Source organism: Mus musculus, chromosome 14, assembly GCF_000001635.26.
Source record: "Mus musculus strain C57BL/6J chromosome 14, GRCm38.p6 C57BL/6J".
Taxonomy (NCBI): Eukaryota; Metazoa; Chordata; class Mammalia; order Rodentia; family Muridae; genus Mus; species Mus musculus.
The window spans coordinates 6,019,931-6,035,965 of NC_000080.6; the positions used below are offsets into that span (position 1 = coordinate 6,019,931).

The 16,035-nt window shown below is 42.6% G+C and overlaps 1 protein-coding gene, 1 long non-coding RNA gene and 1 pseudogene across 3 annotated transcripts in view; 2 read left to right on the forward strand and 1 right to left on the reverse strand.

Moving 5' to 3' along the window:
• The window catches only part of Gm51421, a 159,368-nt gene that overhangs the window by 108,838 nt on the left and 34,495 nt on the right, over positions 1–16,035 (forward strand). The window lies entirely within an intron of this gene.
• Positions 1–16,035, reverse strand: part of LOC115488283 — a 29,749-nt gene that overhangs the window by 11,420 nt on the left and 2,294 nt on the right. Inside the window, exons 2-4 of the mRNA XM_030248163.1 lie at positions 2,491–2,653; positions 1,403–1,534; positions 547–729 (exon numbers count right to left, since the gene is read on the reverse strand). Of these exons, the coding sequence (XP_030104023.1) occupies positions 547–729; positions 1,403–1,534; positions 2,491–2,653 (478 nt within the window). The remainder of the gene's footprint in view (positions 1–546; positions 730–1,402; positions 1,535–2,490; positions 2,654–16,035) is intronic.
• On the forward strand, positions 15,015–16,009 carry Gm17045 (predicted gene 17045; annotated as a pseudogene).

A 16,035-nucleotide genomic window follows, 5' to 3' on the forward strand; every position in this document is an offset into this window, starting at 1 on the left:
AATAGAACTGACAAGCTGCTACTCCGGCTCTCTCAGTGTGAACCAAGATATATGAAGCCTGAAGAGACCATTTTGAGATAGAGGGAAAAAGGGGGGAATAGAAAAGCCACCAAAAGACAGTAATGAAATCCACTTATTTGTCAATTACACAAGGCTGTCATCCCTGCAAACTATTTCCTACCTAGAATCTCACAAGATCCCTGTAAAGCAAATGAGCTACAGGCATTTACTTCTTCCTTCAAAGCTCTTGCTATTCTCAACAAGGGCTCCAACACAGCATCCTTCAAACTTAAGGCATATAGTGTTGTGATGTGTAATCAACCTATCTCCCTTAGTGATTCTAGCAGAGCAGGAACATTTGCATGCCAAACATGCAGTTTCTTGAACCAGGCTACCTCCACAGAGAGCCCTGTAGATGATCACATAAACAAACCCTTGGAGGAGACATAGGTGAGGGCCTGGAGAAGTTGGTGGACTATTACATTGGATTGTCTATGTTTATGTTTAGACATGAGGGCAATCTGCCTATGATACACATCATCCTACCTGCTGTTCCTTGGCACTTGGGACACAGATGTTCTTGCTGGCCTCATCAGAGAACCTCTTTTCTTCCCCACAGGACACTTATGGCCAGCCTGCTCCACCAGCAGCCTTCTGTTCTCATTCAGTAATATCCTTACTTTTTTGTTGAGTTGAGTGCACTCATGGAGGAGGTGGTCCTCCTTAATGCTGATCCACAAAGAAAAATTGGTGATTCCCAGCCAGATTCCATTGGCTTGCCACTCCTACAAGTCCTATGATCCCTGCAAGGGCCCTGATTCCCAGACAGCCCCAAAAGAGTCCACAGTTACATAGCAGCACCAAACAGAGGCAGGTCATATCAAGATACCAGCCATATTCCACAGGACTCAACAAACTTCTAAAAACCCTGACACCAAGAGTGCACCCTATACATCACAGAAGAGGAAATGTTCCTCATGGTTGATTATAGGTCTGTGGTACCATAAAACCTTCAGCAGGGAGAGGGCTTATCCCCTCTGAGAGAGGTGAGCTGACCCAACATGTGTACACTCTTTCCATTTTTGTCTGAAATCCTAGATCTTTTAATCTGTGGTCAGAACCCTAGAGGTTCAGGGTTCCTGGATATTCCCAGCGTGGTGGAAAAGTTTTCTATGTAGAGGACCTTGTATTTGGAAGAATAAAGATTGGAGGGTCTTGGACACTCTTCACACTTAGGACACCTGTGTCTAAGAGGTACAAATCCAAGACCCTTGCTTCAGAGCAGGGTTCCTGGATAAAAACAGATAGCATAGAACCAGAACCCTTGCTTTTGTTCAAAGTCCTAAAATGACAGAAGCATTCCCTGCCTAGTTCTGGGGTCTCAGTTGTGTCACTGACTCACCTGTAGGAATAGTTATCTTCTATCAGTTCCTTGGAGTACTGCATGGAACCAATTATGGACTGGATCATTTTATTCATATCCAACATTGTCTTCTCATGTTGTGATTTAATGATGTTGAATTCAGTGTTCATCCTGTGTTAGGGCATGGCCCAAGAAGCAAATAATCTGCTGAATTAAGGAATCAATAATCATGTGCAAACAGGCTATATCATGGACTACCCAAGCCAAGTGCATGCCACATCCTGGCTCATTCACACTGGGTCCCCTAGGTGCTAATTAAACTTACTATCCTGGGCAGAGGACAGCAGAGCCAGGGGACCAAATGGAGCTACCTGACCTTCAAGGGCTTCCTGGGCAAGCATGTAGGAATAGACTACTTCTATGACAATTTTACACTACACTGTGCCACAGGCATGGGACCAGTAGATATCTGTAATGACTTTCCTCTTATTTTTAAGGCAGGGATTCTCATTCCTTGGTTCCTGTTGTTATATGAATTCCCAGAGGATACAACTAGTATTTACAGTAGAAAGGCTTTATCACATCTCCTCCCCCAGGAGATTCCTGTGTGACAACAAGGAAACACCAGGAGCAGCCTTCCCTGGTGAATACTTTGGACCTCTATGGATTCAACACTAACAGGACCTGCAAAGTGTGCATCACACAAATCCTCAGACCCCATCAAATGTCCCAGAGCCCCAGTCCTGAACAAAACACACACAACTATGTTCACACACAGACACAATTAGAATGCCAAATAAATCCAGAGAGGTGCCATCTCTCAGAATAAAATGAACAATATCAGAGTAAAGCCTTGAAGCCTGCAGGAATTGCATTCACACACTGAGTGACAGTAAGTGTGAGCAGGTCCTTCTAGCTGTTTACAGCAACAATCAGAATGCAAAAACCCCAAGGTCAAGTACAAAAGAAGATGATAATAAACACACAGCACCTTGTTTATCCAACAATTAAACACCTTTCAGGGCTACTTAATTGAATGATGGGAGATGACACACTCCATTCATGGAAGGAAATTGGGTTAACAGATGGCACAATACAGTCAACAGGGTACTGGGCATAATTCCTACCTGTAGTTCAAATCCTCATACATGTAAAGGTCCAGGATTCCACACATTTCCTCCATGTCATTACTGATCTTCCTCATATCCAAATTCAATCCTTGTAGTTCATTTATATTTGATTTCTGCTTAGTGATTTTGGACTTTTGGGTTGAAGTATTTCTAGCAGATCCTGCAGATAGATAAACACAAATGAATTTGCATACTTGATGGCCCAGGGGCAGGGGAGACCGTTCTGAGTCCCAAGAAGAAGATGGAGGGAGAGAAAAGATAAAGACGGGGTGAATCCTTAAAAGAGCAGAAAAGCTATCTTCCAGCTGGTTTGCTAAGCTATGTTCCTCTTCCTAACCACCATTGTCAGAAATATGCCACACTTCCTGTTACAGGCCCTGTTGCCTTGAAATGTATAAGCTGCCTCAGACATAAAGATATGGGAAACATTGTCAGGTCATATCAGATGGGATACAGGGAAATCCTGAAGTTCATAGTGCTTAGCACTATCCAGCCATAATTAATCTGGAAGATGAAGTGCTTCAACTCCCTTCCATGAAAGGACACACTGTTATTCTCATAGTGTCCACTCCTGACATTTTTTGCCACTCAAAATGAAATTAAATAGCTCCCAGAAAAGTAGCTGCAGGTTTGTCAATTCCTGGCTCTGTCATACTAATCATCAGAAATTCTTGACTCTTTTTCTGACATTGACAAAGTCCAAGGCTTCAGCTTGTGAGACCTACTCCTGGACGGCCCAGCTCAAGCCTAACTTTACCAGGAAGATCCCCAACTCTGCCCAGGAGTCACTGTGCCTTCTCCAGAATGATTTCCTTCTTCCTTTTTCATGAGAAAGTATTCCCACTTCCTTCTCTGTTGGTCTGGTCTCTCCTTCATCGCCATTCTCTTTCTGACATAGCCTGAGCAGTCAGGAAAACATTCCTGCTGGTGAACCCAGAGCAAACCGAAGGGATGAACCACAGGCAGTTGCTGTCACCACAACACAGGTGACAACACAGAAGATTCTAGTTCTCTCCTAGATACAAGAGATTCTCCAAGGAAGGCATTACTGATGATGTCACTAGCAACTGCCTTGATCTACCTGCTAACTAGTTCTCCCCAACTTGGTCCTTTTCTGGGGTGCCTCTCCTGGAGCCTCTCATGGACCCGTGGGATCCCCTTTGGCAACCTCTCCTTCCTAAGTAGGAGAATTCTAACTGCTTTATTAGACGTCATGTGCTTTTGAGGGGGAATGTTGGTTAGGACTGACATGCTTAAGAGATTTTGTTAGCACCCAAATCTCTAGGAATTGTGGATTAGGTAGATGTTTCACAACAATAAATATACCAGCTGTGTCAATTCATGTGACATACACTCCAATTTCCCAGGGTTATCCTGTCTCACAGAGGCAAATATCTTTCTCCTATAGGTTTAATTGTACAAAATATGGACAATATTTTCTAACGGTGTATTCCTTGATACGGGGCATTTTTTTCATATATATGTATATATATATCCATGAGTTTTACAAAATCTCTGGTTTACAACCCTATCTTTTAGAAAGAAAACTCCCTATTCTTTTGAACATACGGAATCATCTACAGGGCAAATATAAATGGTAAACTTGCTGTCCCTTCTTCAAAACATTATCCTGCACATGCTCCCGTTCTCAAATACAACTAGACAATTTAAGTGGGCATCAGAGAGTAATGGTTATCCTGGACTGTACATTACTGCATTGTAGCCTCATAGCAATTACTTCTCCAATATCTGTCTTCCTGAATTGCTAAGTTGAGAAATGAGGGTGTTGCTGGTTGTAACATCATACTGTACTCACAGCAAATATAATACTCAGAAGGTAGGGCTGGGAGTGCAATGACCTGAGTTGAGATGAAACCTCAATTTTAATGTGTCTATAAGGTCAGGATGCTGTCCCTTTGGCATTATCATCTCTGGCTTCTCTGTTCTTATGCTGGCTTTCCTGAACCTGTGCTATAATACCCCCCAACCACACAGATTTAAGAGTGAAAAATCATGTATATCTTCTTTCAGAAAACATCTGAATTTCACTACCTTCTTGATCCACACAATATCAATATGCACAGCTCAAAAATCACAGGGAGATAGGTGATGGCTGCAAAGATGAGGGCTTTTTCTTACAATTAGGGCACATATTTTTTTCCAATATGATTTTTTCCTTTCCTCTTTCACTAAGGGTGGCTTGTGTGTTTGCTGGCCTAAAGGGTCCTGGTTCCAACAACATGGGGCTTACTCTATACAGGCTCAATTTTACCAAGAAAAGGATTGTTGTAGAATCATGCCGTGACAGCAAGAAGGTCAACTACACTGTCTTAGGTCCAGCTGACCTGGTATAGGACTGAGGACCTGAGCTATCTGAGGAAAGGAAGCAGCATGCAGTGTCACACAGCTCTCTCTGATGCAAACTGCTGGAATTGGAATAGGGATGTTTGTTTGTTTGTATGTTTGGTTGTTTATTATAAAAACAAAAAAAAATTGCCAGAGTTGGTACATGCCAGTAATCTCAGCACTCAAAAGGGTTTTAAACAATTGTTTTTGTTAGTATTCCTGTTGTTTCTATTGGTTTTGTTTTGAACTCTCCCAGCTATTTGCACTGGACCAAGAAAATTAAGCCCATGCTCTGTACAGTCCTATCATTCATGTTAATCAGTGATTTTATTCTTAGCAACCACTCCTCAGATGATGCAATTACTCACTTTCAAATAAGGAAAACAGTCATACAGACATTAGTTAACTTGTATGGTCTCATGTAACCAACTCATCATGACTGTAGAGTGGCATCCCAATCTTTGGAATACCCCAGCTTCTATTTTTGAGATGTCAGGCATCTGTGGAAGACTCGCTATCTGGTATGGTAGAGGACCTGGAATGGCTGCCACCTGAAGGCCAAGACTGTCCCCTCCAGTGCCTCTGAAGCCTGAGGCAGAGGTCAGCCAACAACACAGGAACACTTGGCCACAGACAGTTCAGGACTGTACTTTGGATGAGCCCTGAGACCTGGATTAACAGAGGTTTCCAGAGTTCTGGTAAAAGTGAGCACAAACACTTAGACTTGAGGAGAATAATGGATCTTTGGGACAAACATCTTTCTTTTTTATTTATCTTTGCTATGTACATAGTTTATGTCAATACCAAAGGCACCCTATTTTACCACATCTATTCTCTCTGGGTGTTAAAGTGATTGCCTGTGTATACACACTAATGTTACTAGAACAATACATTCTGTCCAATTTTTTTAAATAATTACATATTTTTGTATTAATATCTTTTTATTTATTCACTTTACACTCTGCTTTCTACCCCCTGACACCCATATTCTTTCGCCAATATTGCTGGCTGCTTCTTTTCTGAGGGAATATGGGGCAGCTATCTCAGGTCATCTCTTCTTCTACCAAAGCTGAGTGACCCTGTCCTGGAGAAAGGTGCTGAGGGTGCTGGGAATGAATGACTTCTGCTTGGCTTTCTTCTTGCTCCACTTGGCTGGCTTTGAGCAGTTCTTGCAGAACTGTCCTTGAACTTGGTACTTCGTCCGGATGGTCCGTAAGAAGCACTGGTTTTATTAATTATTCTTGAGAGTATATTTTATATTATATATTATATTATCATATCAAAACTCCCATAGATTCGTGTGCACTGGACACCAAAGGGCTCAACATACTTCGCTTTTGTCACTCAGCTTCTCCAAGTATTAGAAGTCCCCCAATTCAGAGGGATTTGAAGGTATAAATAAGTCCCAGTGGCTAGAGGTACCTCAAAACAATGTGTAAGAACAGAGAACTGCTTGAGAATCAGAAAGACAAGAGCAAAGTCATAGCCCAATAAGAAAATCTGAGTAACAAGCCATCAAGTGAAAACTGAAAGTAGCAGGCCATGCACCAGTAAGGTTGGTCCTTCGCTCTCAGGTAGATCTATCTGAAAATTTCTGAGGAACTCCATATTGATTTCCAGAGTTGCCATAGCACTTTGCAGTCCCACCAGAAATGGAAGAATGTTTCTCTTTCTTCAAATTCTCACCAACATATGCTTTCACATGAGTTTTTTTGATCTTAGCATTCTTCACTGGAAAGTATAACGCTGGACACCAACGTCAGGGTCTTTTTGGTATTCATTTACCTGAAAACAAAGGACTTTGCACACTTCTTCAGTGCTTCTCAGCCATTCAAGATGCGTTGTTGTGAATGTTGTATTTAGTTCTCTACCCCATTTTTAGATTGTGTTCTTAGCTCTTATGAAGGTTATCTACTTGAGTTCTTTATAACATAACAACAGAACCTGAGGAAATCCAAAACATCATCAGATCCTACTACAAAAAGCTATACTCAGGAAAACTGAAAACCTGTATGAAATAGACAAATCAGGGACTAGACAAGGATGCCCACTTTCTCCCTACCTATTCAATATAGTTCTTGAAGTCGACAACAAAGGAAGATTGAGGGGATACAAATTGGAAAGGAAGAAGACAAACTATCACTATTTGCAGATGATATGATAGTATGTATAAGTGACCCTAAAAATTCTACCAGAGATCTCTTAATCCTGATAAACAGCTTCAGTGCAGTAGCTGGATATAAAATTAACTCAAACAAATGAATGCCCTTTCTCTACACACAGGATAAACGGGCTGAGAAAGAAATTAGGGAAACAACACCATTCACAAGAGTCACAAACAATATAAAATACCTTGGCGTGACTCTAACTAAGGAAGTGAAAGATCTGTATGATAAGAACTTCAAGTCTGTGAAGAAAGAAATTGAAGAAGACCACAGAAGATGCAAAGATCCCCCATGCTCGTGGGTTGGCAGGATTAATATAGACAAAATGGCTATCCTGACAAAAGCAATCTACAGATTCAAACTTCCAAATCAATTCTTCACTGAGTTAGAAAATGCAATTTGCAAATTCATCTGGAATAATAAAAAAACCTAAGATAGCAAAAACTATTCTCAACAATAAAAGAACCTCTGGGGGAATCACCATGCCTGATCTCAAGCTGTAGTACAGAGCAATTGTGCTAAAAACTGCATGGTACTGGTACAGCGACAGACAGGTAGATCAATGGAAAAGAATTGAAGACCCAGTAATGAATCCATACACCTATGGTCACTTGATCTTTGACAAGGGAGCTAAAACCATCCAGTGGGAAAAAGACAGCATTTTCACCAAATGGTGCTGCCACAACTGGCAGTTATGTAGAAGAATGCAAATTGATCCATTCTTATCTCCTTAAACAAAGCTCAAGTCTAAGTAGATCAAAGTACTCCACATAAAACCAGAGACACTGAAACTTATACAGGAGAAAGTGGGGAAAGCCTCAAAGATATGGGCACAAGGAAAAAGTTCCTGAATAGAACAGCAATGGCTTGTGCTGTAAGATCGAGAATCAACAAATGGGACCTCACAAAATTGCAAAGCAAAAGACACTGCCTCTGGTGCATTCTGGGGGTCCAGTTTCCTGAGGTTGCCTGTGTACATTCTTTCTGCCAGACATTAGGATTTCAGTCATTTTCCCTCTACCAATACCAGATCAGGTTTCCCTCTCCCCACACCAACTGCCTCCTACCATGTTAGGGAAGGAGGGAAGGACCTGGGAGGGAAAGTGATCCTGTTTGTTTAAAAATGACTTTCATTATGATGTGTTAGACTTAGGACTAGCTCTGGATGCTGTATGCTGGCTCTTATGGGACTCTGTTACAGAACACTCCTCTGAAGTGCTCTAGGCATCCCTGCAGCAGAGGCTCTGCCTGGGTTCATCCAGCTACCTCCTAAATCTTCTCTATCCAGAGAACACTATTCACTAGAAATAGGCAGAAACTGCAGAGACCCGGGTTCAAGGGTGGCAATCTCAGGTCTACAGGCAGTATTTCTCAATAAAAGTGTAGTTTCTTCCAACCATGGTTATGCACTCCTTTAAATTCCATCACTTAAAAGTTAGAAGCAGGAGCATCTCTGTGTGTTCAAAAACAGAAAGCTCATAACATATCAGAGAGTTTGGAAGGGAGGAAGACACTCACTGAGTATCAAACATATTGTTTCCTGGACAGAAGGTCCTGAAGACTAGATCCATATAAACTCTGATGTGTTCTGTTTCTGGCTGTGACCATCAGGTTGTCCATGAGCAGAAAGAAGCCCACAAAAGTCACTCCACAGGATCCTCCCAGGCTTTGTTCCTACTTCATCTGAGAGACAACCAAGCAAGACCAGATTTTTTTTTTTATTGCTTGTTCTTCTTCTGCATGACCAGATCCTTCTGCTCAGCAGTACTATAGCCTTTGCTCCAGACTATCCTGTTCCTGATAATTAGAGTATGTGTTCTTAGTGGAGGGGTATCCAAAATCATGCACACAGTGGAATAAAAATGCAAGTGTTTACAAAGGATACCAGTGGTTGATGATCAGCCAGGCAAGCAAAGCAGCCAGCTTCTGGGCGAAAGAGCAAACAGTATTTCAAGACAGAGGCTGAAAATGAAACCCAATGAGATCTTCTAGAAAATGAAGAAAATGCATGAAAAAGTGCATGAAAAAAATACCACATGCTATAATATACAAAAAAGAAAACATACACACACACAAAAACACACATATCCGCAGCCTATCCACCACACATAGAGGATGTAAATGAGAGCAAAATACCAAAAAAGAAAGCACCTCGTGCTGCAAGAACACATTCGTTTATTTATAGAATACCAGCAATTTGAGCGGTATCTTACACTATGCAAAACAAAAGGTGGAAGATACAATTGCTATGGTGAGCATGTTTTGCTTGGCCAGACTATGCTGAAGTGGTTGCATAAAATTTCCTCTTGCAATCTTAAATCTCTGACACCATGTCCCTAGCTTGTCAGAGTCCCTACCCACATCTATAGTCATCCAGTCAACAGGAGAATGTAATCTACAGAAAAGGAGAGTACTCCAGCCTCATTCACAAAAAACATTGCTAACACTCTGCTAGTCAGAGTTCTGTCAGTGTGAGTCTGTCCTGGACAGATTAAAAAGATTGTCTTGAAATGTAGACAGCAAAGATGAGAAATGCCACATATCACCCCAAAAAGGATGATGTCAAGAACTGCTCATTTGGCATTTGCAAAGGGATTGCCCCCACCCTTGCAGCTGCTTCTCACATGTGAACTTATAGGACTGATGCCAAGCAAATAAGCCACAAGCCCTGACTTGACTCACTTGAAGCTCTGTGCACTGAACCCTGTAGGTGTGTGGTGTATTATTGAACTGTACTCATCTTTGGGCTGCAGCATTAAGCAGAGGTGGATTTGCTTGCTGATAATCCACTTTCTCGCAAGAAGCTCATTCCCCAGAAATATTTGTGCTTGAACATAGACCTGAACAATGGCTGTCATGAGGTAGGTACTTGGATTGGAGTGTGGATGAGTAAGATGATGGATGAAAGCACAGGTAGGTGGATGAGCTGGTCTAGAAGTTAGAAGGGCAGATGGAGCTAACCATTAGCCTGACAAAGCTGCCTGTCTCTACCTGCTGTTCCTGACTCTGGAAGTCAATGGTCTCTTCCTGTTGGTCCTTATGGGGCCCCTTTAAGTCCCATAAGTACTGCTGCACCAGTGCCTCATCTTCCAGCACTTTCTTATTCCTGTGCCTCCTCAGCATGTCTACCTTCTTCAGCTGATTCAGTTCCATCAGAAGGTGGCTGTGCAGGTTTCTGCAAACACCGTTTGCATAGAAATCCCCTGCTCTCCTTTTCCTATTAACTTATAAAGAAACACCATCAACCCCACCAGACCCTGTTTCTCAGGAAGACCTAGATAAGAACCCAGGACATCCAGGTGAGCTGCTCTCAGAAGAAAAAAAACTACAGAACACAAATTCCAGAAACACTCATGCTACTTCCAAAAGTCGCAACACCAAGAGGGATCCATGTTTCCTAAAAACAAGAAGTGGACTACAGTTGTCCCTATCTGTTCATCCTAATGGAGAAACATCACAAAGGAATGGGCAAAGGCACTATGAATTGGAAAAAAAGAAACAAGGGGAATACTTGCTATACATGGGTCTGCTGGTAACTAGCTCTCTACAGACCCTGACTCAGCCCCAGGGGTCAAGAAGACCTCACATGATACAAATAGTTCTGTCTAGAGCAGAGTTTCTCTATCTACCAAATGCTGTGGATGATTTAATGCAGTTACTTCCCAAACATAAGATTATTTTCATTGCTACTTGGTTACTATAATTTTTGTACTGTTATAAGCCATAATAGAAGTATCTGAGATAAAGGATTGTCTGATACACAACCTCTGTGAAAGGGTCCTTTGACACTCACCCCACAAAGTGTTTCAACCCACAGGTTTACAACAGCAAATCTAAAGGCTCCTGTGTGAAGTGGCAGAAAGCTAGAACCAGAGCTGGAGAGTCTCCTGTGCAGGATCAAATGCAGAGATGGCAATTCTACAGCTCATGTGCTCCCAAGCAAGACAGACAGTTACCTATAGCAGCCTTTCTCTTTGCCAGGCCTTCAAATGTCTCTGAGGCCTCAGTGTACACATTCTGTAAGCTCTGCAGGTCCAACATTACCTGCTTAGTCTCCACTTTCAATTTTTCATAGTAAGGATTTGATCTGTGGTTGGGCCTGGCCCCAAAAGCAAAGAGCCCCAAGAACACAGGCTTCAAGGGTCACCTGAATCCAGGATGGATTCTGAACTATCCAAGCTCACAGTATGTTACCTTCTACCTCTATGTACTAGGATCATCTAAGCTTATTAATCTTGCTCTTTTGTCCATATGTCTCCACAGGCTGGGTATCGAGGTGGTTAGAGTTCTGGTTCTTTGAGCTCCCGCATAGGCCTGGAAGGACAGACTAGGTCTCTAAACTCTCAGTAGTTTATGGCACGGGTGTGGGTATACCAGAAACTGTGAGGACATTTCTCCTTTTTTTTTTTTTTTTCAAACCAGGGACTCTTGATCCTTGGCCTAGTCCTATGAATTTGGCCAAGCTAAATAATCTACATTTCTGGGAGAATGAACCAGCATAAGGAGGTCATAGTGAATTCACCACAGAACTCAAATATTTCATCAAGTTGAACACATAATGCAAGTGCATTGTTGCTTGAAGTATGGTTTCCAGTCCTAAGCATTGGCATTGTCAGCAGAGTGTAAGGCAGGCAATTCCTCAGGTCCTAGCACATACCCTTATGACCAGAATATAGAGAGAGTCGCACATACACACACACACATGCATGCACACAGAATCAGGGTGTGTTTGCAGGGAGAATGAGAAAGTACAATTGAAATAGAATCCAGAGGAAATGCAGAGGACATTCTGTTTATAAGGCCCAAAATCTGAGAAGAGTATTAATGAGCCCAAGACCTTCCATCATGTATCAGGATGGACCAAATGGGACCAAGCTTTCCTGGTGATATAGCAAGCTTCAGCAAGCAACACCTGCCAGACAATTACAAAGCTTTGCAAACAAACAAACAAAGAACTCAAGCAAGCAAACAATCAAACAAAACCTCACAGCAACTAATATCTCACTCAAACCGTCACATGTCAGTGCCTCTATTAACACATGCTGAGACATCACATCCTCTTCAATCCCTGAGTGGTAGGATTTCAGTTTCATATAAAAGAAATTGAATAGCCTATATCCGCAGCTCACTCCTGCTCTGACTTCAAGTTCAGCCTGTGAGAATGTTTAGGGAGAAAAGGTTGGGCACAGTGACACCCTGGAGTTACAGTCTCCCAGTACCATAAAATTTAATAAGAATAAATTGTAGGCCATACCATAGACCCAAGAAATTGACCATGATGTTTGACAGAATGAAAAATACCTCTTGTGCAAAGCTTTCTCACTGATGAAGATCAGGTGATCTTGTAGCTCATTTTTCCCACTGGTCATCGGCTGACTGATTAGACTTTCCACTTTCCTCACCCATCTTCTGAACAGGAGTGTTGGGGATGATGGTGGTACACCAGCAGCCCCTATGGGTAGATGAACACAAGTGAATATGCATACTGTCAAGGCACAGAGCATTGACAGAACACTGAGACCTATACAGACATCTGACAAAACAGGAATGCATGTGACCCAGTCAGACCTCTTTTGCTTCATTAGCACATGCATCATGTGACCAAGGACAGGATCCTCAGGCTTATTCATAGCTACATATGATTTAATTAGGCAGTACTGCCCATAAGACTGTGGTATAGAAACCATCACAAAAATACCATAGCCCACAAGCACCAAGATGGTGTGGAGATGCCCATATCTCCTGTCAGATCACTCTAGAAACAATACTATGGATGGAAAACAGTGCAAGAGCACAACTCGTTCCCAGACTCACCAAGTCAGCTGCATGAGAGCCCAGTGTGCCCAGAGTTGGCAAGAAAGCACCAGTCTCTACTCTGGCTCACTATTTTGACAGTCCAGTGGATAGACTAGAGAACAAACTGATACCCACACCTGCTACCTATATGGGCAACTTTTAGGGAACACTGTTCAGAGACATTCTTCTGTGACATCTGCGAAATGAAAGGTCTTCCCTGGGAAGCCAATTTCTTTCCTTCTTAGGAGAGCTGGACAGACAGTTCACCTAATGGAGTCCCTGGGGTAAAGGACAGTGATGCCCAGCCCTGAGGTGCTGACATCTCACTCACAGTCCTCTGCCTGCTGCTGCTTTCACTTTTGTCCCATTCAAACCCATTTCCCCTGTAAGAGCAGAAGCCTGAAACTCCCAGGACAACAGCTTTAGCCTTAAAACTTCATTGACCTGGGACAAACTAATGTCCTGTAATCATTGACAAATTCAGGATCCATGACAAGCAGGGAAGGCCAGAAGCTTCCCAGAGAGACTAACTACTGAGTCCCAATTCCTGAAGACCCAGAAACAGACTGTGGTCTCCTTCAGGAATTTTCCCATCTTCTGACCAATACTTATGGTGGCGCATTTTCAAGGACCATTTATTTCTTGATGCTTTAGCCTGAGGGTCCAGGGTCATCTTTCTTCCTCTCACTTGTGTCCATTCTTTCTCCTAAGTAGCATCCTTCCTCTAGCCAACATATCTATGGATGATTAGGAAAGGCAGTGCATAAAGTGGTCCAAGTGCAGTTGGTGTTGCCACAACACAGGTGACATCTCAAACCATGCCAGGCCTCTCCAGGATACAAAAGAATGTCTAGGGAAGGAACTGCTGATGTCATGGGGAGCTGACACTGCAACCATGCTAACTAGCTCTCCTCACAATTCATGCTGCACTTTCCAGGAGCCACTCCTAACACTGAAGGGAATCCTTTCAGTACCTCCTCCTTCCAAAGACCTCCATTAGATTGGTTGGAAACTCATTACTAATTCCCCCATGGGGAACTGATTGTTTATTTTCAAAAATTTCCCCAGGAATGTTTCATTTCTTTCTCAAAATTCCCCTATTCATCTAAATGTGAAATAAAATACTGCTGAAAACTCAGATTAGGATGAATATGGATGCAGAAGGAACACCTGCCTCAAGTACTGATGCTTGGAAGCACACCCAGGAAGAGCCTGCAGGGCCTTGAACTCACAGATATCTACTTGTCTCTGAGTACTCCCAAGTGCTGAAATTAAAGGCAGGCAGAACCAGGCCAGGCATCCCCCTCACCTCCTTTCTCTCTCCTACTTCAACTTGTGTCCCAACATTTTCTTTGGTCCCTACCTCTAATAGAAAGCAGGGCAGAAGGTACTTGGATTCTAGCTAATGGCTCTTTTACTGTCATTCTCTTATGAAGCCTGGACCACATGTGTGCTGTTAGTCAATGTGGTCACATATAGCTTCAAACATTAAAATATACCCTTTGTTACAAGATCCAATCTTCTTGAAACTCAAACTGTGTTCACTGAAAAATAGATCATACATAGGAGAGAGACAGAGAGAGAGAGAGACAGAGAGAGAGAGAGAGACAGAGAGACAGAGAGAGAGAGACCAAATTCTTGCATGCATGTTGCCATATGCCATAATAGCACAGTAATCCCTTTTAGTCAAGTTTGTATGGTAAAATATTTAATTGCCTATATTTAAATTTTAAGAAAGTTTAAAAAAATAAAACAACTCAGAACTGGAATCCCGGTTAAAACAGGTTTGCTTTCTTTGCTGTTATTTTGTTTTAAGAGAGGAAGGATTTATTTTGTCTCAGAGGATAAATGTATCTTGATTGGAGAGGCATGGAGCTGGGGCTCTAGCTGTGGTTGCCAGAGCATGTACCAGCTGCTTGTTCTGTGCCACCTACTAGGAAGCAATGGGGGGAGGGGACACACACAGGTCTTGAAAATGAGAGTCTCTAAGCACACACAGTCAAGAAAGCTGTGATTCTACTGTTTAGATCTGATCTCTCTCTCTCTCTCTCTTTCTCTCTCTCTCTCTCTCTCTCTCTCCCTCCCCGCACTCTACCTCTCTCTCTCTCTCTCTCTCTCTCTCTGTGTGTGTGTGTGTCTGTGTGTGTGTCTGTGTGGTGTTTGTGTTAGACAGACAGACAGACAGTGTGGCTTCTTAAAATTATATATAGGCCCCTCCCCCTCACCGAGGAGGAGAATGGCACTCAAACAGATTTCCAGCAACAGGTGCTTTGGTGGGCTCCAGAAAGTTTTCAAACATAGAAGTGTTGAGCTGAAATGTAAAATGAAATTTGCTGTCTACCTACCACCCCAGGCCGAGAGTGGAAAGTGTCCAGCGCTTTACTGGCTGTCTGGTTTAACTTGCACAGAACAAAATTACATATCAAAGTCTGGCTATCAGCAAGCTGCCTCAGAGCCCGGCCTTGTGGTCATTGCCCCTGATACCAGCCCTCGTGGCTGCAATATTAAAGGAGAAGATGACAGCTGGGACTTCGGCATTGGTGCTGGGTTTTATGTGAATGCCACTGAAGATCCTTGGAAAGCTAACTACAGAATGTGCTCTTACGTCACAGAGGAGCTTCCACAACTCATAAATGCCAATTTCCCAGTGGACCCACAGAGGATGTCTATTTTTGGTCACTCCATGGGAGGCCACGGAGCTCTGATTTGTGCTTTGAAAAATCCTGGAAAATACAGATCTGTGTCAGCATTGGCTCCAATTTGCAACCCTGTGCTCTGTCCTTGGGGCAAAAAAACTTTTCGTGGATATTTGGGACCAGATGAAAGCAAATGGAAGGCATACGATGCGACCTGTCTCGTGAAGTCATATTCGGGTTCCCAGATTGACATCCTAATTGATCAAGGAAAAGATGACAAGATTCTTTCAAATGGGCAGTTACTCCCTGATAACTTCATAGCTGCCTGCACAGAGAAGAAAATCCCTGTTGTTTTTAGGCTACAAGAGGGTTATGATCATAGCTACTGCTTCATCGCAACCTTCATCGCTGACCACATCAGACACCATGCTAAGTACCTGAATGCATGAGAACCCTCAGCCAAGAGAATCTCATCAGGAGGCTGGAAGGGAATCAACAGGAGTGCTGACTTCCTCACAGAAGATCATGCCCCTGCAGCTGAATCGCTTTTGTGAATAAATATATCAAACTTTCAAAAAAATTATATATAGACTAGCAAT